At 37.4% G+C, this 25,149-nt stretch overlaps 1 protein-coding gene across 33 annotated transcripts in view; it reads right to left on the minus strand.

Annotated features, from left to right (window-relative positions):
• Window positions 1–25,149, minus strand: part of ABI3BP (ABI family member 3 binding protein) — a 258,099-nt gene that overhangs the window by 33,406 nt on the left and 199,544 nt on the right. For 29 of the 33 annotated variants that reach the window (XM_082695525.1, XM_082695505.1, XM_082695530.1 and 26 more), the window contains 6 exons: window positions 20,902–20,967; window positions 19,108–19,182; window positions 8,420–8,497; window positions 6,593–6,697; window positions 4,933–5,061; window positions 4,183–4,251 (listed from right to left, as the gene is read on the minus strand). In XM_082695525.1, the coding sequence (XP_082551651.1) occupies window positions 4,183–4,251; window positions 4,933–5,061; window positions 6,593–6,697; window positions 8,420–8,497; window positions 19,108–19,182; window positions 20,902–20,967 (522 nt within the window). The remainder of the gene's footprint in view (window positions 1–4,182; window positions 4,252–4,932; window positions 5,062–6,592; window positions 6,698–8,419; window positions 8,498–19,107; window positions 19,183–20,901; window positions 20,968–25,149) is intronic. The other 4 variants (XM_082695526.1, XM_082695527.1, XM_082695502.1 and 1 more) reach the window with 1 other exon arrangement.

Here is a 25,149-nt window from a genome sequence, read left to right on the forward strand (position 1 = left end):
CACCACCTTTGTGGCATTTTGTTATGGAAGCCCTAGCAAACAAATACAACATTCCTCTTAAGAATAACAGAATACAAAAAAAAAAAAAAAAAAGGAATAACAGCATACACATTCTTTTCAAGTACACACAGAACATACACCGAGATAGACCATATTCTGGGTCATAAAAATGTCTCAATAAATTTAAAAGGATTTAAATATCTTATAGAGCATGTGATAACAATGGAATTACATTGGAAATCAGTAACAGAATAATCTCTAGAAAATCTCAAAATACTTAGAAATTAAATTTTATACTTCTAAATAATCAGTGAGTCAAAGAATAAATCAAAAGGAAATTAAAAATATTCTGAATAGAGTAAACATGAATATACAATATAACAATAATTTTTGGATGCTGCTTAAATAATATCTAGGGGAAATTTTGTAGCAGTAAATTTCATATTCAGGAAGAGATGAATCAAATCAAAGAACACACATTTTACTTTCAGAGTAAATTAAACCACATTAGGCAGAAAAAATGAATAAAGATCAAAGTAAGTAGACAAAATCAATGAAACAAAAAGTCAACTTTTTCAGATAAAAAAATAATAATAAAACTACAACCAGACTAATCAGGTAAAAGAGAAAACTTACACATTATCAATAACAGGAATGAGAGACTCGACATCACTAAAGACTCTACAGATATTAAAATAATAAAAGAATATTAAGGACAACTTTATGTCAACATATTTGACAACTTGGATGAAATGGACTAATAAATTGAAGATAAAAATTACCAAAAACTTACTAGGGAAGAAAAAATACTCTTCTTCCCTATTAAACAATTATGGAAGAAGCAATCCCAATTCTGAAACTCTGAAACTGAGGAGAGTTCAGCATTATTCTGAAACTAAAACTTTACCTAGACATTACAAAAAAGAAAACTACAGACCAATATTCTTCACTGAATACAATTCTAAACAAAATTTTACCAAATTAAATCTAACAACATATTAAAATGAGAATACATTGTAACCTAGTGGAGTTTGTCCCTGGAATGAAGAGTTGAAAATTTAAAACCAACTACTTCATTATATTAAGAAACTAATTAAAAAATGTTCATTTTTTAAAAGATTTTATTTATTTATTTGACAGAGAGAGATCACAAGTAGGCAGAGAGGCAGAGAGGAGGAAGCAGACTCCCTGCTGAGCAGAGAGCCCGATGCGGGACTTGATCCCAGGACCCTGAGATCATGACCTGAGCCGAAGGCAGCGGCTTATAAAGGCAGAAAAATCATTAGACATAATCTAGCACTCATTTCAGATAACCACCAAAGTAGACATAGAAGGGAATTTTCTCAGTACAATAAAGGGCATCTATGAAAAACCTATGAGGTAACATCATTCTTAATTACATTCAGGTGAGAGGATGCTTTTTCCATAAAATCAGGAATAAGTAAAGGGATACCCAACCTCACTGTAACTATTCAGCATTTTACTGGAAGGTTTTGCTAGTATTATAAGTCATGAAAAAAGCCCCCCAAGTTAAAAAGAAAGTAAAACTTTACTCTCAGATGACATGATTCTGTATGTAGAAAATCTAATGGATCTACATGAAAGGTACTGAGTTTTACAAGGTTTCAGGACATAAGATCATTATATAAAAATTAATTTTTCTACATATTAGCAATGAATAATTATAAATTTAAATAAAATACTATTTTTATGGTTTTATGTACACTGAAAACTAAAAAACACTGGTGAGAATAATTGAAGACTTAAATAAATTGTAAAATATACCATTGTTCATAGGTAGAAAGACTTAACCATGGTATGGCTGTCAATTTTTCCCAACTGTCCCATGCAACTCTAATATAATAAAATTCTAATAAAAATATAACCAGGCTACTTTTAAGACATTGAAAAGCTGATTCTAAAATTCAGACGTAGATATAGAGTACCCAGAATCATCAATACAATACCAATACCACAATAATACAAACATGGTGGTATTGATGTAAAGGCAGATAAATAGATCAATGGAACAGACCAGGGAGCTAAAACATTTCTTCATATATGTAGACAATTCATTTTTGACAAAGGCAGAAATGAAATTCAGTGGAAAAAGTAGTTTTTTTCAGCAAATGATGCTGGAACAATTTTATATCCTCAAGCAAGGTAACTGATTTGTTTCACATCTTGTATCATATACAAAATTTTACACAGTATGGATTGTAGACCTAAATGTAAAAGTAAAAAATATCTAAAAAACAGCAGAGAAACGTCTAAAGGGAAACAAAGGGTCTTTGTGACCTCTGGTTGGTCAATGGTTTCTTAAATATAACACCAAAAATACAGTGTATATAAAAACCAAATTAATAAACTGAGATTCATTAAAATTAAAAAACAGAAGTCACATACTAGGAGAAAAAAATCTGCAAAGCATGTATCTGAAAAAGTTCTTCTACCAAAAAAATACAAAGAATCTTAGGTAGCCTGGGTGGCTCAGTCAATTAAACATTAAATTCTTGATTTCCACATAGGTCATGATCTAGGGGTCCTGGGATCAGGCCCTGCATTGGGCTCTGCACTCAGTGAGAAGTCTACTTGAGGATTCTCTTCTTCTCCCTCTGACCCTCCCCCTGCTCATGCATGCACTCTTCCACTCTCTCCTCTCTTTAAAATAAATAAGCCTTTTAAAACTCTGAAACTCAACAATAAGAAAATAAGCAGTACCATAAAAAATGGACAAAAAAAGGGCATCTGTGTGGCTCAGTGGGTTAAAGCCTCTGCCTTTGGCTCAGGTCATGATCTCAGTGTACTGGGATCAAGCCTCACATCAGGCTCTCTGCTCAGCAGGGATTCTGCTTCCTCTTCTCTCTCTGCCTGCTTCTCTGCCTACTTGTGATCTCTGTCTGTCAAATAAATAAAATATTTTTTAAAAAATGGACAAAAAATTTGAACAGGCACACCAAAACAGGTGGCTCAGCATCCTTAGTCATTAGAGGTATGCAAAGTAAAACCATAATCAGATACCACTACACACCTGTTAAAATGACTGAAATTCAAAATACCACATAAGTGTTGGTAAAGATGTGGAGGAACTGGAAGTCTCATACACTGCTGACAGAAAGGTTAACAGCACAACTACTGTGGAAAGAATCTATAGTTTCTTAAAATGTTATAGTCTAGCCACTGCTCTTGTAGGCATTCATCCAAAAGGAATGAAGGCATATACCTATACAAACACTCACACACAGCAGCTTTACTGGCAATGTAAAAAAATTAGAAAAAGCCCAAATGTCATAAACAGGTTTAATAAATACTTATATATCCATAAAGCAGAATATCAGTCAGCAATAAAAGAAATGATCTATTGATACATGTTGCAACATGGATGAATCTTAAAATAATTATGCTGAAAGAAACCAGACCAAAAAAAGTTCCTACTGTATTTTTTCATGTACATAAAAATCCATGCAATGCATACATATTTATAATAAAGCATATCTGTGTTTTTCTAGGAACTAGAGATTTGGTGGAGGAATGAAATGGAAGAATTGTAAAAGTACATGATTACATTCTTGGAGTGTCATATATTGTGATGATAGATTCATGGGTGTATATGTATGTTAAGATTTATCAAATTCTACACTTCAGAAAAAAATATTACAAAAGAAAATACTGGGCTCTATATCATTGCTCTCTTATTATGGTTGATTTGATACTGTTCAAAAATATTTTCTGTGTGCATGGAAGGAGTATACTTCTCCAGTTTTCGATTTGAGGTTGGCTATGTGACTTTGGCCAATGGATAGTGTCAGGTTTAAAACAAGGGGGAACTTGAAATGCTGTTGTGCTTTTGAACTCACCACCCTTGACTTTGTATTGTCACCAAAATGGCTCCTTCTGAGTCACTATTGGTCCTTGATCCTCAGGACCAGAATGAAAAAATGTGGAGTATAGCTACGCCCAAGCCACAGGAGGCCCAGCTGAACCTGCTGCTAGAAGCAGAACCACCCAGTCAAGCACAGCTGAGATCAGCTGACCCTCAGGTGACTTGGAGACACATGAGAAATAAATCCTTATTAGACTATGCTACTAAGATTTTGCAGTTATTCCACAGCAAAAGCTAACTGATAGTTGCACCAAAGACAGCTTTGTCAAAATTGAGACTTTGGAGCCGATGGTACATACCTTTGAATCTGGGCTTCCCAAGAGGATCAGTTTCTCTTGTTGGACTTGAGCTAAAGTCAGTTATATTAACTGTGAACAAAAGATAAGAAATTATTTTAGCAAAATATAAAAAATTTCTTAATAAAATAAAAGAGTATTAAGAACTCTAAATATTTAATATGCCTCCTGGTCAATTGCTTGTGATCTTGATTTCCTTTATTATAATTATACATACTATCCACAATAAATGGCCTTTAATTGTGTCCTGCTGCAGGTGTTCTGAGTATACTAAAAAATGATTTAAAGATTAAAGTAGGCAATACTCAGTAACAAATCAATATATGTATGACTTATTTTTTAATTTGGTTTCATTCCCAAAGTGAGGCTTGAACTCATGACCCTGAGATTAGGGCAGTGATCAGCTGAGATCAGGCAGTAGAGCATGAGTGGCATCCTCTACTGACTGAGCCAGTCATCCCAAGATATGTCAATAATAATGACATCTGATTTAGTGAGAAGCACTGAGTAATCTAGATCTTTTCAGGAAGATGTCTCTAAAAAACTTGGGTACTTTCTTCTCTATGAAGGGAAGGACCATATTCTATCTCAAAGCTTTGAACATGAATATAATTTCAAAATTTAAAAAGACTCATATTGACCATAAAATTGAACAAAGCAGATAATCCAGAACTGAGACACACTTCCCCCTAACTTGAAATCTTTCAGTACTTCATAGCTAAGCATCCAGTGTGAAGTGAATGACATACTAACCAAGATCTTCTCCTGATGCAGGAGCTGTTGGTTGCTTTTCATCTGTCTCTGTTCTCTCTGAAGGGGCTTCCGTAGGACCGAGTGTGGCCCTCAAGGGTGGAGATGTTACTTGGCCCGATAAAATGATTCCTATAACGTGGAGCCAAAGTAGTCAGGCTTTATAGGAGCACTGCCAAGTTCTCATTTATTCTATAAATATTTTTCAGCACTTACACTATATGCCAGGCTTGGAGAGAAAACAAAACCAGTGTCTTTGATTGAAATAGATGTGTGAGCCAAATATACTGAAGCATTATAGATATGGTGGAAAAAACTGGATAAAGTCACAGAGAAAGAAAACAGACAGAGTAATAATGTCTATGGAAAAAGATGCAGGGTCGGTGGGGGGAGGGCAGGAATGGCTTCACAGAAGTTGTGCCAATAAAGAAGTGAGATAATCAGCAGGGAGGTACGAGAGCTATATTCTAGGCAGAGGTTGCAGGAAGAACCAAGCCAGAGAAGCACAAAACTACCTGGTGTGTTTAATTTAAAGGGGTGAGAGCTGAGATACTTTGGGGTGCCATGAGAGCTGACTGTGGAAGGACAGGAAAGGTCAGATCATGAAGGGCCTTCCATACCACAGATTTGGACATTGTTTTTAGGGGACAAGGACCCACTGAACGATTTTTACTAGGAAAATAATGAGATGAGAAGGGGATAAATGGTCAGGTTGCAAGTCTGGTGGCCAAGAGGGAAGTCAAAAGATGAAAGTAGTTGTTGAAGGCAAGGGCAGAACAGGTGAACTACATATGGAGCAGTGGGATTAGGTGGAAGATGTTTTACAGGAAAGCTCTCAAGGAGATGGAATGGCTTGACCTGGAGAGTAACTGGCAGGCATGGATCGGGCTGGAGAAGAAGGAAAAAGATGCTTACTATAACATCTGTTCTGTTGACTTCTACAATATATTCCTGCCCTGCTGCACAAGGTAGAGCTGCTAATGTTTTATCCCTCGGTGTCTCCCCTAGTACCATAATACTGGGGCCAGCATGAAGGCTGGTGAACAGGGGGGGCTTTCAGCAAAAGGTACAGGATTTCATTTTAGGAGATAATGATAAAGAGATGACAGGACCTCACATTTTCCATTACCCCTACTAGATTGGCAATGTACCGTACCTCATTCAAAAGAATGCACTTGTTGAAAGGCCTGAGTGAGCTTCTGTCTCACAACCTTTAAAAAGGAAAAGTGAATTGGGGGAAAGCAGAAGGGGAGACAAACCATGAGAGATGTGGACCCTGAGGAAAAAAACTGAGGGTTTTTGAGGGGAGGAGAATGGTGGGTTGGGTGAGCCTGGTGGTGGGTGTTAAGGAGGGCACATATTCCATGGAGCACTGGGTGTGGTGCATAAACAATGAATCTTGGAACACTGAAAAAATTATATTATAAAAAGAAGCGAACTGGCCTAGGGGTACAGGGATGGTTTCTGGGACCTCACCCATCCAGAATCAGGGCAGAAGCCTAAGGTCCACTGGACTTCCCAGTGTCCAGTTTTGGGGGCCAACACAAGCACGTGTCCCATGCTCCAAAGACTAGTCTGTTGCCTAACCTAGCCTGCCAAGAAGGGCTTGTGGTTGCCCAGGAAAATGAACATCACAGAGAGAGAAGGTATATGACCAACATACCTGCACTTCCTGGCTTGCCAGTGACATTATTTGGTGGTAAAGGTTTTCTTCGTGGGGGCACAGGTCTAGGTGGCAAGTGAGGGCGGCGAGTGCCTGGGACTGCGGCTACGAGATTATATTCCAGATAAAGCTGGTATAAAGATTTGCTCCATAGACATGTCAGGTTTTAAAAAATAACATTTGGTAAGTAGCAATTGGATGATAGAGAAGAGATTCCACAGAAAAGTGTCTATGAGTAATACATTCTGATATTCATCTAAATCAATTTTGGTAATATACCTAGGAACAATGAAGTCCATTAACATGTGGAAAAATATCCTCTAATTATAGGTCTGTTTGCCTTTTGAAACTCAACAGATGTAGAGAATTTAACATTTTTAGTTTCTCTGTAGGCACAATAGTATTTCTGAGTTTCATTGTCTCCCATTGCCTTTGATTTTCAGACTACAATTTCTAAAGTCATTTTAGCTTTAAATTGTTAAAGGATATAATTTCTCCTTTAGTGGATGCTCCATCCCACCACCAAAATCTACTATATCATTATAACTGAAAAAATGCTTTCCAAAAGATTACAACAAAGCAGCCTTGACAGCAGAAGCAATAAGCCTATGCCTGTGGAGAGCAGGGTCAATATGGACAGTTGTGCATTGCACAGGGGCCCTTGGCAAGGGATACATGAGTTGGAGCTGAAGTTTAATATGCACTCTGCTCATCCATCTGTGAGCCCTGGTGCAAGCCTGCCCACTCAGAGGAAGGGCACATTGTACCAGAGTCTGCCTAAAGAGCAGAGGGAAGAGGTACCTTTTAATACGATGCACAAGTCATCTTTTCATACTTTGCACAAAGGCTGGCAAGGCTACACGTGTCTAGAGTAATCCACCTTAACCCAAATTTTAAGTCTTGTATTACAGCTTAAAAATTCACCTCTTTCTTTGTATGATATATATTGGTTAAAAATCTTGAAGCAAAAGTGACAGTCTAGGAAAATGGCTTGTGACTTTAAGTACTCCTTGAGAGACTAGCGAGGGTACATTTGGGCATGTGCAGGGGAGTGAGTGGGATAACAGAGTAAGGATCTGTAGCCCAGGTGTTAGTACACCAGAGTAGGTTTCATAGCAACCTTGTAAATGGCATAGAATTCTTAATGCAAACCTTTCCAAGTCACCAGCTTCATCATTTTGGCCTATTATATAGAACACAGTCTTAAATTAAGAACATAAATCCCATAAGGCAAAATGATATTGTAGTAAATTACACAAGAACAAAACTTGAACATGGTGAAAGCTAGAACCCAAAGTGGCTTTTCAGCAACTTGTCCATTGTGACCCTTCAGAACATTATACAAAGTGATTCTTGAGTTAGTACCCCATCAGAAGCTCTTGTAAATATTTGATGTGTGCTTAGAGCACTTCCATTTTCCCAAAGATAATATTTTATATTTTTAATTTTTTGGGGGGGAGAGATTGAGAGTGAGTATGCACAGGGTGGAGGAAGGGCTGAGAACGAGAGAATCTTAAGCAGACTCCACACCTGACACCCGACGCAGGGCTCCATCTCACAACCATGAGATCATGACCTGAGTCAAAACCAAGAGTCGGATGCTTAACCAACTGAACCACCCAGGTGCCCCAAAGGGTACCTTTGGGTACTTCTAAGAGAAACATTCTAAAAAATATATTTTATTTTAGAATGTTTCTCTAGGAGTACTGTTGGCATGGTTCTTTGAGAGCTGTAAGGATGCTGTTTTTGCTACAACTTTTGACACTGCAGTTTCTGTCCAAGTAGCAGAGAAGAGCAAAGTAAGGGAGTCAGTATCTTATTCCTTACCTGGTTTTTTGGTGGAGTGCGTAGAGTCCATGGACACATTTTTACCAGCACCTGATGGCTTTGGGGCTTGCTTGACCCCTATGAGCAGAAGGAATGAAAGGAAGTGAGTAAACAGCAAAAATGTGTTAAGTGTTTTTTCACAGAAATTTGGTAATCAGTGATAATGTGCATTCAAAGCAGAATGGTGGCACTGGTGTTTTTGTGCCCAGACATTTTAATTGGCTTCTCCTATCTGCATATAGAAATACTCAGAGCACTATATTCATTAGCTGTAATAATTTTTCGGAAGAGTTAGTGTTTAATTATGGAACATGGTATTGTCTTAATTTTCCATGATGCCCACACTGTACTGCCTTCCTGGGTGGTATGGTCTTACCAGGCAGACTTTGTATTCAGTGACTGGCCATTTTTTGTCAATATTCATGAGTACGTTCTGCGGTTTTAAAAAAAAGTTTTCCTCCACCCCCCTAAAGCCTCTTAAAATTCCAATGTGTTTGGATTTATCCTTGGTAAGTTGACTTTAAAAATATTCCTGGAGAAGCCTTGGCTATCACTCTGGTTAGGCCACATACTGGACTTGTAACTTTGAGACTTATAAATTAGTCCTGGGCAGGCAGAGAGCTCCAAATTACTATTGGAAGAAACTGATCTGAAAATTGTTTTGTGTGAAATTTTATCTCCTAAGTCTCTCAAAATATAATCTGGTGGTTATTAGTCATTGACCTAAACACCCATGCCAAGAGTTTGAATATCTATCCTAAAGAGAGGGGGAGCCAATTTAGGTTTTGTCTTATTTTTTTGAATTATTATGTTTTTACCTTATAAAATAATCTTCCCCAATGTCGCTGACAGTCATCATTAAGAAAGAACAGAAACAGACATTATTCATGCAAACAGACAAGGATCTGTGGACTCCGGGAAACAAACTGAGGGTTTTAGAAGGCTGCGGTGGGTGGATAGGTTCACCTGGGACGGGTATTAAGGAGGGTATATATTTCATGGAGCACTGGGTGTTATGTGCAAACAATGAATCATGGAACACTAATGAAGTACTGTATGGTGACTAACAGAAGATAATAATAAAAAAATTCTCTATACTCTGAGGACCTGACTGTAATTCACATACTTAAAAAATCAGAATATTTAGTATACTAGTCCATAAATGAACAAGGACAACCAAAATCACCACCTTGTTTTGAGTATTTACTGTGTTCTAGGAACTATGTAGAGACTTTACACACTCAATCTCATTTACTGTGCAGGCAGATATATTAAAATAATATTGATTAAAATACAGGAGAAACTTTGCCAAAAATCAGGTATTAGCACATTAAGTGATGAAATTAATTATTATAAATAAACATTTTAATTAATGTAGAAATGGCATTACAATTATTAACATTATTATTATTAATACTATAATGATTATAATTAGCATTAATTTATAAACCCTGGTACGGCAATCTCATACTCTCTGCTGCTTGGTTAAAAGAGTATATATAAAATCATGGCGAATGTTTATAGAGAGCCATGAATTGTGTTGCTTATTTGTAGTAGGGAGAATGTTTTTGAGGTCAATGGTTATTTTGTGGCTAATCCCACAGGCATGGCAAAAACAAATGGCTCATTAGTCTTCTTCCTGTACCTACTCTCAGTGTAATGTGTTCATTTGGGTGTTTTTGTTGGAAAAGGACTCATTTGTTCATGGCATAGAGGAATGGAAAGTACTTCCACTGTGGGATAACCTGGTTTGGTGAACCTGATTTACCACTACTCTTTGAGACTAAAAAATGTATTGTGTGTTCCAGAAGGCTAGTAGATTGTGTGTGCCTGTAGTCATTCTTCTTCACAACACTTTCCCAAATCTTTCTAACTGCAAAACAAAAACAAAGCATTTTGGCTCAAAGCACCTTCCATATTCAGTGCCTTATTTGATCCATACAACCCTTCTGTGTGGGATATCCAGATCCAGATCCTACAGACGAAGAAATCCAAGGCAGGGGAGGATTAAGCAACTCAAAGCTAGGAAGTGTTGGGACTGACAGGCATGCGCCTAGCAAAGCCTAGCTCTTAACCATTAAGTGGCATAACACAGTGTACTGTCAGCTTCTTGCTTCTGTCATTCCTCACAAAGAGGCTAAGGGACATTAGCTTTAGAGTCCTATCTTCTGCCTTTTGGGTGGTTTGAGGCATCACCACTGTAAATGGCCCTGGATGGCAAGCATGTGTCATCCAAGCATGCCACTAAGGTGTGGGACTCAGAGAATAGCAGATTCTGTCAGTGGACAGTTCTGACAGTGAACAGGTCCTCTGAGCCACAGGGGCTCATCAATTGGAGATATAGGAGAAAATCCAAAACTCTGCAGGCCTACTTTATGAGTAAGACCAAAAATACAATTTCCCTGGCTTTTTTTCTAATTAAGAGAAAAATCAGCAGAAACCACCTATTGTGTCAGCTTCTCTATAGGTAGAGACAGAGGCATCTTACTATTAAATATAAGTACCCAAATCAATCATCAGCTAACCTGGACTTTCTTCAGCCTTCAGAAACAGATAGAAGTTGTCAGGGTAGAAAAATGTTGTTAAGAGCCTTGCGAAAGGCAGTCATGGGGCTCAGGGACAGGGCATTGAACTGGGCACAGGGGGATGAACTCCGGTTCTGGCCATGCCTACATCTTACTGTGGTTTGCATGTCAGCCAGGCAGCAATATGAGCACCAGGGCCCACACTCCAGTGAACTTCTTTTGCTCTGAATCAGAGAGCAAGTGAAGGCCAAAGGTAGCAGAGAGGCGGCAGGAAGGCAAAGGAGGAAGCCAGGAAGAGAGATACTATGGAGAAAGAATTCTCAGGAATTGGCACTTAATCAGCCAGTCTGGCCCAGGCTGTGACCTGAATTCTTTTTCCCTCTGGCAGGATTAATCAACATATTTTCAGAAGGGCAAAACTAGCTCTGGAAGTACCAAATGCAGCTTTAGCATGAGTCCCCATTTGCCATATGGGAGTTCTCCAAAAATCTCCGGATTTACATAGTTTACTCCTTAGCAGTTTATTGTCAAAAATGAAGTTATGATTTTTAACCATGGTAACAAAAACATTGCACACAAACACAGTAGACTGAAAATTCATTTCCAAATGTATTAGACACTGTTTCCTGTGACCAAAAAAGGGTGGTCTTTATGCATGATTGGTCTCTGTGCCTTTGTCTCCAAATCTCAGCACCTTGCTCAAAAGCCAGGAGTGATGAGCCAGCAGACTGGAAGGGTTAGCCACAGCCCAGAAAAACACATTCCTCATCTCGGAGGAGTCTGGTTTCTGGTTGTCAAGCACACTATATGGGGGCAGTCAAGTGTGGATTCCTCATTAGGAGACAGAGAGAGGAGTCTCAGGCTCAAGTATGTAACATATCTACTAAACCACATGTGTCAAGTTGGTTTCCAGACTATATTTTGCCTGACACATAATGGACCTTCAACAGAGGACCTGTATAGCTCAGCAACTTCCTTCCATAGGGAGAAAGTTGGAGAATAGAAGTTAGCCTACTCTGTGCTGGACAGAGAGCAAACATTTTCAGCTTTGCGGACCATATTGTCTCCATCACAATTATTTCACTCTACCATTACATTGTGAAAGCAGGCTATGTTTCAACAAAACTTTATTCATGAAAATAGGCCATAAGCCAGATTTGGCCTGTGGGACTATAGTCTGTGTGACCTCCTGGTCCAGGGCATGCTTGTTGCATCTCTGCAGTGTAGATCTGAAGTTGGCTGTAATTTTTAGAACACATCAGTGAAGCTGAAACACATCTCTGGAAAACCTGTAAAAGCAGAATGCTGGAAAATGACCCACCTATAACCTCAACCTCTGTAGGGTACTTTCAGACTTTGAGGTGGAGGCATATTTATAAATGTAGATAAGAAATGCATATAAAGCTAAGCAAATATCTGTAATGATGTCATGAAATAAGAAACCTGGCTCAAGACGGTTTATGAAATCGTCTTTGGGTTTATGAAATCATTGCAAGATTTTTATAGAGGCCTAAATAATCAAAGGTCCATAGTTTTAAGACCTATGAAATCTTGGGTTTATGAAATCATTGCAAGATTTTTATAGAGGCCTAAATAATCAAAGGTCCATAGTTTTAAGACCTAAGGGCACAATCTTACGTGGCCTAAAACCATGAGGAATATGTCCTATAAATCCTAAACACTTCCTTTATCAACTGATTTTTCTTTTTAATGTAAAATATCTGGGCTGAAAATTTCAGCAAGAAAAACTACAGGAAAATGTATGTGAGATGAATGAATAATAAAGATAAATATTCTGGGCAAGATGTCACATTTGATTAGAAATCAGTTGACACAGAAATTAAGTCTCATTAAGATTTGATAGAAACTATATGTGAGTGTGGATGAGATAGTGGCCTGGATCTGAGGAGAAAACGAACTAAAAACAAAACAAAACAAAACAAAAAAAACCCTGCATTTTTAGTAAACAAGCCAGAAAAAAATTATGCAGAATCAAAGTAAGGTGGACTCATGTAATTCATTAATCTGGAGAGAATAGATTTTAAGACACTCTTCTCATGAATTTTTGAAAACCTTATTCCCTAAGCAAATAGTCTGAGAGCTATTAAATTTTCCATTCATATATCTTACATGTCATCTATAATTTCCAATTTTGGTATCATTTACTTCTTTTTTTGCCTTATTACATTGGGTTAATACTCCACTACTCTTTTCATTACATGTCATCTATGATTTCCAATTTTTATACCATTTACTTCCTTTTTTACCTTATTGCATTGGGTAAATACTCCACTACTCTTTTCAGCATAGCTGGTTAAAGTAGGAATCCTTGTGCTCTTGATGTGAGGAGAAAAACATTAGGACAATTAAGTATGATGTTATTTTCAGGTTTTTCAGATATGTCCTTTATCACAGTGAGGAAAATGCCTTCTAGTCTTTGTTTTCTGTGAGTTTCCATTATGAAAGGATTTTGGATTTTGCCTAATGTTTTTTTTTTAATTTATTGAGGCGGTGGTATGATTTTTCTCCTTTTCTCTGTTAATGTGATGAATTATATAAATTTGTTTGGATGTTGAGCCAACCTTGCATTCTTGAGGCAAATATCATTTGGTTGTTATGTGATATTGTAGTAGATGTAGAAATGCATCACCTTGACATGGTGAGGCTCTCTCAGCTAAGGCTGATTCTGAAGGAACTGAAAGAGGATGCTGTCTGCAGACTTCATTCCCTGCAGATGGGCAGCATTCCCCAAACGGGAATTCTATCAGATGATAGAATATATGCAATGCTCCCAAAACCAGACAAGGATCCCACCAAAAAAGAGAGCTATAGACCGATATCCTTGATGAACACAGATGCGAAAATACTCAACAAAATACTAGCCAACAGGATTCAACAGTACATTAAAAAGATTATTCACCACGACCAAGTGGGATTTATTCCAGGGCTGCAAGGTTGGTTCAACATCCACAAATCAGTCAATGTGATACAACACATCAATAAAAGAAAGAACAAGAACCATATGATACTCTCAATAGATGCTGAAAAAGCATTTGACAAAGTACAGCATCCCTTCCTGATCAAAACTCTTCAAAGTGTAGGGATAGAGGGCACATACTTCAATATCATCAAAGCCATCTATGAAAAACCCACCGCAAATATCATTCTCAATGGAGAAAAACTGAAAGCTTTTCCGCTAAGGTCAGGAACACGGCAGGGATGTCCATTATCACCACTGCTATTCAACATAGTACTAGAGGTCCTAGCCTCAGCAATCAGACAACAAAAGGAAATTAAAGGCATCCAAATCAGCAAAGAAGAAGTCAAATTATCACTCTTCGCAGATGATATGATACTATATGTGGAAAACCCAAAAGACTCCACTCCAAAACTGCTAGAACTTATACAGGAATTCAGTAAAGTGTCAGGATATAAAATCAATGCACAGAAATCAGTTGCATTTCTATACACCAACAGCAAGACAGAAGAAAGAGATATTAAGGAGTCAATCCCATTTACAATTGCATCCAAAACCATAAGATACCTAGGAATAAACCTAACCAAAGAGACACAGAATCTATACTCAGAAAACTATAAAGTACTCATGAAAGAAATTGAGGAAGACACAAAGAAATGGAAAAATGTTCCATGCTCCTGGATTGGAAGAATAAATATTGTGAAAATGTCTATGCTACCTAAAGCAATCTACACATTTAATGCAATTCCTATCAAAGTACCATCCATCTTTTTCAAAGAAATGGAACAAATAATGCTAAAATTTATATGGAACCAGAAAAGACCTCGAATAGCCAAAGGGATATTGAAAAAGAAAGCCAACGTTGGTGGCATCACAATTCCGGACTTCAAGCTCTATTACAAAGCTGTCATCATCAAGACAGCATGGTACTGGCACAAAAACAGACACATAGATCAATGGAACAGAATAGAGAGCAGAGAAATAGACCCTCAAATCTATGGTCAACTAATCTTCGACAAAGCAGGAAAGAATGTCCAATGGAAAAAAGACAGCCTCTTCAATAAATGGTGCTGGGAAAATTGGACAGCCACATGCAGAAAAATGAAATTGGACCATTTCCTTACACCACACACAAAAATAGACTCAAAATGGATGAAGGACCTCAATGTGCGAAAGGAATCCATCAAAATCCTTGAGGAGAACACGGGCAGCAACCTCTTCGACCTCTGCCGCAGCAACATCTTCCTAGGAACAACGCAAAAGGCAAGGGAAGCAAGGGAAAAAATGAACTATTGGGATTTCATCAAGATCAAAAGCTTTTGCACAGCAAAGGAAACAGTTAACAAAATCAAAAGACAACTGACAGAATGGGAGAAGATATTTGCAAACGACATATCAGATAAAGGACTAGTGTCCAGAATCTATAAAGAACTTAGCAAACTCAACACCCAAAGAACAAATAATCCAACCAAGAAATGGGCAGAGGACATGAACAGACATTTCTGCAAAGAAGACATCCAGATGGCCAACAGACACATGAAAAAGTGCTCCATATCACTCGGCATCAGGGAAATACAAATCAAAACCACAATGAGATATCACCTCACACCAGTCAGAATGGCTAAAATCAACAAGTCAGGAAATGACAGATGCTGGCGAGGATGCGGAGAAAGGGGAACCCTCCTACACTGTTGGTGGGAATGCAAGCTGGTGCAGCCACTCTGGAAAACAGCATGGAGGTTCCTCAAAATGTGGAAAATAGAACTGCCCTATGACCCAGCAATTGCACTATTGGGTATTTACCCTAAAGATACAAATGTAGTGATCCAAAGGGGCACGTGCACCCGAATGTTTATAGCAGCAATGTCCACAATCGCCAAACTATGGAAAGAACCTAGATGTCCATCAACAGATGAATGGATCAAGAAGATGTGGTATATATACACAATGGAATACTATGCAGCCATCAAAAGAAATGAAATCTTGCCATTTGCAACAACATGGATGGAACTAGAGCGTATCATGCTTAGCGAAATAAGTCAAGCAGAGAAAGACAACTATCATATGATCTCCCTGATATGAGGAAGTGGTGATGCAACATGGAGGCTTAAGTGGGTAGGAGAAGAATAAATGAAACAAGATGGGATTGGGAGGGAGACAAACCATAAGTGACTCTTAATCTCACAAAACAAACTGAGGGTTGCTGGGGGGAGGGAGGTTGGGAGAAGGGGGTGGGATTATGGACATTGGGGAGGGTATGTGCTTTGGTGAGTGCTGTGAAGTGTGTAAACCTGGTGATTCACAGACCTGTACCCCTGGGGATAAAAATATATGTTTATAAAATATAAAAAATTAAAAAAAAAAAGAATATATGCAATGCATTTTGGTTGGGGATGGAAGTAGAGCAAGGAAAGCAGAAACTGAGCTTAGCTTTGTCTACCTGTGCTCACCAACCCATTTCTACTAGTGAACAACTAATTAAAATGAAGAAACTCTGCTAAGAGGACATCCTTCCACAGTTTAACTAGATGAATTAATACTACAAAGTTCATTTCATCTACAAAAAAGGGTAATAGATGTCAGTCTGTGTTACAAGGGGCTCTGGAAAAAAATGTTTGTATTGCAAATAGACTTATAATAATGCCTTTTTATTTCTTCTGGAAAACAATTAGCCTTTTCCTAGTGAGAACCAATGCTTGATTACACTAAAAGTTAATAACTTTCAATTTTGACCATAGCTACCTGTTCTTTCATTTGCTTTGCTGACACAAATGCTTTCTTCTATTTTCCCTTAGTCAAACTCCAGGGAAGTGTTTTGACTATTAACAAGGTGGTTCGTTTAGACCCAGATTGTTTATGTCAAACTGAGAAACTATGCATTGCTTAATCCCACAGTTGGGAATAATAATAATAAAAAAAAAACAGCTGAGCACAAATAGATAATGGAATGCTTTCTTGCTTTTCACGAGTCAGGGATTTATAGTAATTGCCTTATTAATTAGTTTGAAGAAAAGTGTATTCCTAGAACTTCATACACTGTAAGAACCTATAGAAAAAAAAAACTTTAAAACAAATCTACATCAAAATCAAAAGCTTCTGCACAGCAAAAGAAACAGTCAAGAAAACAAAGAGGCAACCCATGGAATGGGAGAAGATATTTGAAAATGACAGTACAGACAAAAGGTTGATATCCAGGATCTATAAAGAACTCCTCAAACTCAACACACACAAAACAGACAATCATATCAAAAAATGGGCAGAAGATATGAACAGACACTTCTCCAATGAAGACATACAAATGGCTATCAGACACATGAAAAAATGTTCATCATCACTAGCCCTCAGGGAGATTCAAATTAAAACCACATTGAGACATCACCTTACACCAGTTAGAATGGCCAAAATTAGCAAGACTGGAAACAACATGTGTTGGAGGGGATGTGGAGAAAGGGGAACCCTTTTCCACTGTTGGTGGGAATGCAAGTTGGTACAGCCTCTTTGGAGAACAGTGTGGAGATTCCTTAAGAAATTAAAAATAGAACTTCCCTATGACCCTGCAATTGCACTACTGGGTATTTACCCCAAAGATACAGATGGAGTGAAAAGAAGGGCATCTGTACTCCAATGTTTATAGCAGCAATGGCCACGGTCGCCAAACTGTGGAAAGAACCAAGATGCCCTTCAATGGACGAATGGATAAGGAAGATGTGGTCCATATACACTACGGAGTATTATGCCTCCATCAGAAGGAATGAATACCCAACTTTTGTAGCAACATGGACGGGACTGGAAGAGATTATGCTGAGTGAAATAAGTCAAGCAGAGAGAGTCAATTATCATATGGTTTCACTTATTTGTGGAGCATAACAAATAGCATGGAGGACATGGGGAGATAGAGAGAAGAAGGGAGTTGGGGGAAATTGGAAGGGGAGGTGAACCATGAGAGACTACAGACTCTGAAAAACAATCTAAGGGGTTTTAAGTGGTGGGGGGTTGGGAGTTTGGGGGAATCAGGTGGTGGGTATTAGAGAGGGCACAGATTGCATGGAGCACTGGGTGTGGTACAAAAACAATGAATAAAGAATAAAAAATAAATAAATAAATAAATAAAATCAAAATGATTTTTAGACCAAATATCTTCAGGTATTATTCATATATCACTCTCAATAGGGAACCATCATGGATTTATTTATATATGTATTAAAAATTCTTATTAACATGCTTTTTTCATAAGCACGCACATGATTTGTACTGTTAAAAAAATATTGCAAGTGCGTGGGTGGCTCAGTTGGTTGTGTCGAACTCTTAATTTCGGCTCAAGTCATGGTTTCAGGATTGTGAGATCGAGACCCATATGGGGCTCCGCATTGGGCATGGTGCCTGCTTAAGATTCTCTCTCTCTCCCTCTGTCCCACTTCTTCCCCACCTTAAAGAAAGAAAAAGAAAGAAAGAAAGAAAGAAAGAAAGAAAGAAAGAAAGAAAGAAAGAAAGAAAGAAAAGAAATGATGCAATCCCTTATTAAGGCATCTAATAACTACCATTTATCCACTTAGTGAGTTAGGTGTTTGAACTTTAATCAGATAACTGTCTTAGTTATCTGCATGACTCCTATTTCCAGAGATCTGGTTGGATTAGGGCAATGTCATTTAATTCCCAAATTAAGCTGAATGTTTTGGTAATGTTATTATGTCTGTAGCCAGTATGATTAGCTGTTAGTTGCTCTTGTTAAACTATCATGTTCCACACTGCCAACAGTTGCAGGTCTTATAAAAAAAATTGTAATGGTACTGGTGAAACTACCAACAAAAAACAAAGTGATTATAGTTTTGAAGTTTGAGCCTATATACGGAAAGTGTTTCTGAAATTAGAGAAAACAGTTATTTTGATATTTTTATCCAATAATACATATTATACATATTAATCAGGATCTTTTCAAGAGTCAAGACTATACATGGTAGCTGATTTTATGGACTGAGTTTAGAAAAGAAAAATTCTTTTTCTATGTTTTCAGACACTGGAAATTTTGATTTTAGAATGAGTTACAATTTCTAATTCCAGTTACAGTAAGAACTTCCAAAACTGGTGAAAAAGAAATTTGAAGTGTGAATTCAATAAAAATACAAATTTTGAATGAACATTTTTATAGTTTGGAGAGGATCATAAAGAAGTAAATTTGTGATCATTACCTGTTCCCATTCCATTCCCTTTGGGTGTCTTACTGGGTTTGAGTCTACTAGGTCTTGTAGTTGTCTTATTCAGAACTACAATAAAGTGGGAAATAAACAGGTTAGAAATTTTCTTTTTAAAACCTTGCAATCAAGGCAAAAAGAAGTTCCCAGAGAATTGGAAGTCATTTAACGTGGCAACAGAAAAATGATCGCTTACTAAAAACTGTTGTTTAAAATATGGAAACCACAATTCTGGTTTAAAAATCATAGACTTGAATGTGGGAAGAGTGACCTGATTTTTTACTCTGAGGTTATCACTGGCTTGAAGAACTAACTGGCAAGGGAATTTATAGGTCTAAATGGGAAATCCCTCAGTTAATTTCTAAGCACTAGATACATTTCAAAACAGAACTGAAGAAAGATCAGGACTACATATATACCCAATGAAAACCCAATGAAAACTTGAAGCATCTTTACATGCCAAGGCCTTAATTCATGACTCATAAGTTGGTGGGTCTTTTGCAGGGGTCTCTACATACAGGTGTTCCCTCTTAATCTGGTACAAGTTCACTGTTGAACACGGAGTATGTTGAAATCATTTTAATTTCTCTTCCACTTTAGGGAGAGCCAGAACATTGCCAGTGCTTTAAGAGGTCACTTGTCATATCCTCTGGAAGACTCTTCAAGGAAAAGCACAAAGTATATTGTGGTTGGGAGAGCAAGCTCTGGAGCCAGAATTGCTTGCCTTCAAATCTACTTCCTACCTCTTCTCATGCTTTGGCTTCCTCAACTGTACCCCACAAGACACATGGCAAGCCCTCAGTCAATGATAGCCATTGTTGTTATGGTTTCATTATTGTGTATAAACTTTTACTATAGCCAGCCACACATCAAGCTCATGGTACAGAGGGCACATGGAGATGTATTTGTTTATAAAAGATGTCTGTGCCTTATTACCTTTGGGTCTTGGAAGATTACAGCCAACCCACCCCACAGAACACACACACACACACAACCACACAGAATCCGCAGAAACCGAAGGATAAAATGATTTCTTTTCCCATATGCCCAGAGAGATGTAGACGAAGAACATTAATTTATAAGCCAGCTTCATTATTTAGAACTTTAAGTTGACTTAGAATTGCAGCAACAGAATGTCAGTGTCTTTGGTACATCTTGTGCTTTAGCACATGAACAATTTACATGAATCAGATCAGCCTCTCCAAGTTAACTTCTCCTTAACAAGCTCCAGTGACAGAGATCCTAGAACTTTTGGAGAATTCAATACATGTAAAGTATTTTCCAATGATTATCATTTTTACTGTATATTACTTATAAAATATGTGTATATGTGTGCATATACACATGCATATGTATATGTCTGAAGGAATCAAGGAAATATGTTCTCCCAGAACAAGCATCTTTTATACTAGAATAGACCATCTCTTCTTAAATATTATTTGAGAGCTAGTAATATCTGAATAGCTAACTCTAATTCTTTTCCTATAATTGCCATGGAAAACTGAAGGAGTATGTGTGAGATTTACACACAGATGCTATTCTAAAAATACTTCTCTATTGATAAATTTCCATGGGAGTCTTTATATCTGGTCATCCTTAAAAACCTTAGTCACACTTTATCATTACCATAGATTCATTATTACCTCTCCACAAGGATCTGAATTTCTGCACATTCTTTATTGCCATTTAGAGATATATATCCCTCCATTGGTGTGTGCTACTATTTTGACACATTTTATACCTTCTCAGGTGTGCTGATTATTTAGGTCATCGGAAAGAGAAACAACTTACCGGGTCTGATGTGTGCTTTGTCCGGTATTCTGGGCCTCACAGGAGTAGTATACAATCTGTGTGGTGCTGAAACAGAGGAAAGGCTTTGTATTTAATCACCAACTTTCCATTAAATGGGGAGTTAGCATCCTAGGGACTAGCAACTCATACACTTTGCATGGAAGTAGAAAGGACGTTTTGAAACCTGCAATTACGCACTACAGCATTGCTGCTAAAGGAAAATAAAGCTAGCATACATATTCATGACTGGAAATAAAGGCACAAAGTGAGCTAAGTCATTTGTACTGTGTGTCAAGGATTAGTCTTCATTTAGTCCATCTTTCTCAAAGGTATTTTATTTTACGCAATGGTTGTTAACATCGTAAACATATAAGCCAACTAGCCATCCATCCATCCATCCATCCATCCATCCATCCATCCATCCATCCACATCTCTCAATTAGGAAGTCACAGTGGAACATTATTTTGCCCAAGAAGACAGGTAATCTCAAAAATTAAAAAAGTATTTTTAGGTAGGTTAAAAGAATAGGGATGGTGGTCTCTATCAAACTGTCCTAGCTCATAACCCTGAAATGAATACTCATAGTCCTATCCATTAAAGCTTTAGGAATGGGAGACAATGATCTTTGTTGTTCTGCCTATCAAGAGAGGATGAGCAAGGAGCAAGAAACTGGGGCAAGTCCTGGAAGCAACATACCACCTTCTCATTTCCTGGTCCTGTTATTCAGGGCCTGCAATGGTGAGGACTCCTAAGGAAGACTTGCTGAATAAATTTTAAAAATGAACGACCATTGTAGCAGGCAAACTCATGAGAAACTAAGCTGAAATCCTTTTACTTCCCAAGGTTTTAAAGTGTACTTTCATCCTGGAATTCCCCCCTCTTCCCTTCCCTCCTCTCCTCGCCCTCGACATACCACACTGCCTCCTTAACACCACCCTCCTGGTAATGCTTTAGCTAAGACTGGAAAAAATGTTTCTGGCAAACTATGTAAGTAGATTACATCGTTTTGATGATTTTGTTCACATCTTAAGTGGGTATTTATATAATCATAAATCAGCAATGCCTTTCCTACCAAGTTAAAAAAATACACCTGTGAAATAGATTATAATGCAGCTCATTTATAAGCTTCCAGTGTGAAGACGGATGAGCAGAATTTTGCCATATTTCAAGCCAAAAACAGCAGACACATACTGAAGTTCCTTGTAGGTTTATCGTGGGCCTTTCAAAGTGTTGCAGCTAGAGTGAGTAGAGGCACTGATGTTATAAAAAAATTAATTCTCATCACACCCTCAAATGGTGTCATGATGATTTGCAAATGTTTTTCTTCAAAATTCTCTTTGATAGTGGTAGGCTTACCTGAGAATTGAATCTATTTCAGTTTTTCATCTTAATTTCTTCAATGTTAAAATGTTTTAGCTCAAAGAAATACAAGGATCATGGTTCTTATTAGTCTTCTTCTCGGACAAATACTAATTTTTAAACTTTAGGCAGGAAAGGTATATAAAGCAGAACACAGAAACAATCAGGACTACAGTTGGTGGTTCAAAGTCCTAGGATCAGAATTTTTGCTTTATTTTTTTCCCCACAATCTTTACTCAAATCTAGACAGACTTTTTCAGACCAGTGCTGGAATATAACTTCAGTTTAGACTGTGAGTTACTCATAGAGTTTATCACTAAATAACACATGGCCTGGAGAAAACTGCTCTAGGGTTTTAATTTTAAACTGAAAGAAAAAAAAAAAGAAAAGGAGCTTTGTGAACATACATCCACATAGTTTTTAATGACTAATAATTTTAAAGGATGCTTTTGTGCCTAGTTTTATAAAAATCTATTTAAGAAGAGCATTAAGAAAAAAAAAAAAAAAAGAAGAGCATTAAGAAATACTATATGAGGATGAATACCCAACTTTTGTATCAACATGGATGGGACTGGAAGAGATTATGCTGAGTGAAATAAGTCAAGCAGAGAGAGTCAATTATCATATGGTTTCACTTATTTGTGGAGCATAACAAATAACATGGAGGACATAGGGAGATGGAGAGGAGAAGGGAGTTGAGGAAAATTGGAAGGGGAGATGAACATGAGAAAACTATAGACTCTGAAAAACAATCTGAGGGTTTTGAAGGGGCAGGGGTGTGAGGTTGGGGGAGCCAGGTGGAGGGTATTATGGAGGACATGTATTGCATGGAGCACTGGGTGTGGTGTATAAACAATGAATTCTGTTACACTCAAAAGAAATTAAATAAAAAAAAGGATGCTTTTGTACCTAGTTTTATAAAAATCTATTTAAGAAGAGCATTAAGAAATACTATATGAAGTTAATATCAAAACTAAACAAATAGGATTATAGGAGAAATACCTTGAAGGTGTCGTATTCTGCCCAGCACAGAGAGAGGGTAAGAAAGACATAACTTTCCCTGGGGTGTGAGAGGACAGGGACAAGGGAGTGGAAATAAGTAAAATAAACAGGGTACCCAAAATATCTCTAGTCAAGTGAGTTTCTATTACAGTTTGAGAAATGCAAAGAAGAGCATGAGTATTTCAGGGTTTTGGTTACGGCGTCCTGCAGGGAATTGTCTCAGCAGGCAAAGGAGCAAGGGTGTCACAGAGAAATGTGGTTGGAGATTCTACTAGCAGGCTCATGCTGTTGGTTTTTGACACAAAGTTTTTTTGGAGGCCTTGGGTCTCATCATGGAGGTTGGGAGATCAAAGAGCCACACAGGTGTTGGTCCATGCATGGGGAGAGTGTAAAGACCATGAGCAACCATTTCACCCCCCAGCACATTTCTCAAATTGCCATGTGCTGCTGTCTTATGCCTCTAATGCATGATGTTAAAAATACATATGATAAAACAGTTGATTGACTACCTCTTCCACAGAGCTCAGGCACACTTTTATAGGTTTTATGAGGGTGACCCTAGTGATGCACAGCATGGCTTTGTGAAATTGGGCCCTGATGATAAAGCGGGACTATGGGGCTGGACCAGGTGGTGAATGCTATTCCCGTCCTTATGATAGGTTCTTTCCTACAGTGTTCTTTGTCGCCTCATATCAGCGAAGGCCTGGTGAGTTCACTTTAAAAGATTCTTGGTCCAAGTCTTGAAAAGTAGGAACCCTAAGGTGACACAATTTAGGCTCAAGCTAATGATCCTCAGAACATACAGAACCTTGTATAAATATGTTAAGACATTTCATATAATGATATCAGATCCTGGATATACACCCCTTCAGCCATGAAATTCCTATGTGGTAGAACCATGTTCTAGAAAGAATTTGATAAAAATTCCACATACACTAGTAATGGTGATACAGTACTGACATTCCCATTGAAGTTAAAAAAAAAAAAAAACAAAGCAAGGAAAAAATAGGCCTTTAATCTTTTATTCTCAATTCTGGAATCTATAAAGCTTTAAAAAGCTGTAACCTTTCTTCATCTGGCAACATAACCTGAACTGAATAGTCTTTTTTATGTTGCTTATTATAAATGTTTACATATTTTGCTACAAAAACAATGTCTTTCATTATAAGAATCCAACTACCTTCTATAAAGTAAGACATTAATTTCTTCTATTAAGCAAAAACATAAAAATAAGCCTACAAAAATGAGGATGTGTTATGGATGCGGCATGATTGACCATCTGTTGTTAATACTGGAAGCTGGTCATGAGGATGTGGGAGGGCTGTCATTATTTTAGGTTTCTTCTGTGTGGATGCATAAATAAATAGAAAGTTAATAAATAGGAGGGTAATAAGGTAAGTAATAAACATTTAAAACATAATAAAAAATGAAACCAAACTAGTAAAAGAAGATTGAGAACATTTATAAGAACTATGCTATGCCATAAAGTGTTCTAGTCATCTTTATTTAGAATATGTACTGCTCTACTTATTATAAAATATCTTAAAATCAGATTTTTAAATAATTTTTCTTATTTCAAATTTCTTATACCAAATATTCTCCACTAATTATAACTGACAATAAATAAAATCAATGTGTTTTCCAAGTTCTTAAAAAAAAGTTTACTTTTGTCTTTTGGGCATCCTGCCATATGAAAGATGTAGAGGTGAACAAAAGGGATCATTTAGAACAGAAAGAAAAAAAAATCCAAAATACCAGACATCCACAGCTGGTTATAACCTAAGTAGGATAGAAAAATATATAAAGGATAGACTCCTGAGAACATGGAGATAGAACTTTGTGTAGGCAAGTTCGTTTCCCAAGAAGTAGAAAGGAAGAAATAAAAG

This window comes from Mustela nivalis (genome assembly GCF_964662115.1).
Source record: "Mustela nivalis genome assembly, chromosome: 1".
In the NCBI taxonomy this organism is placed as follows: domain Eukaryota; kingdom Metazoa; phylum Chordata; class Mammalia; order Carnivora; family Mustelidae; genus Mustela; species Mustela nivalis.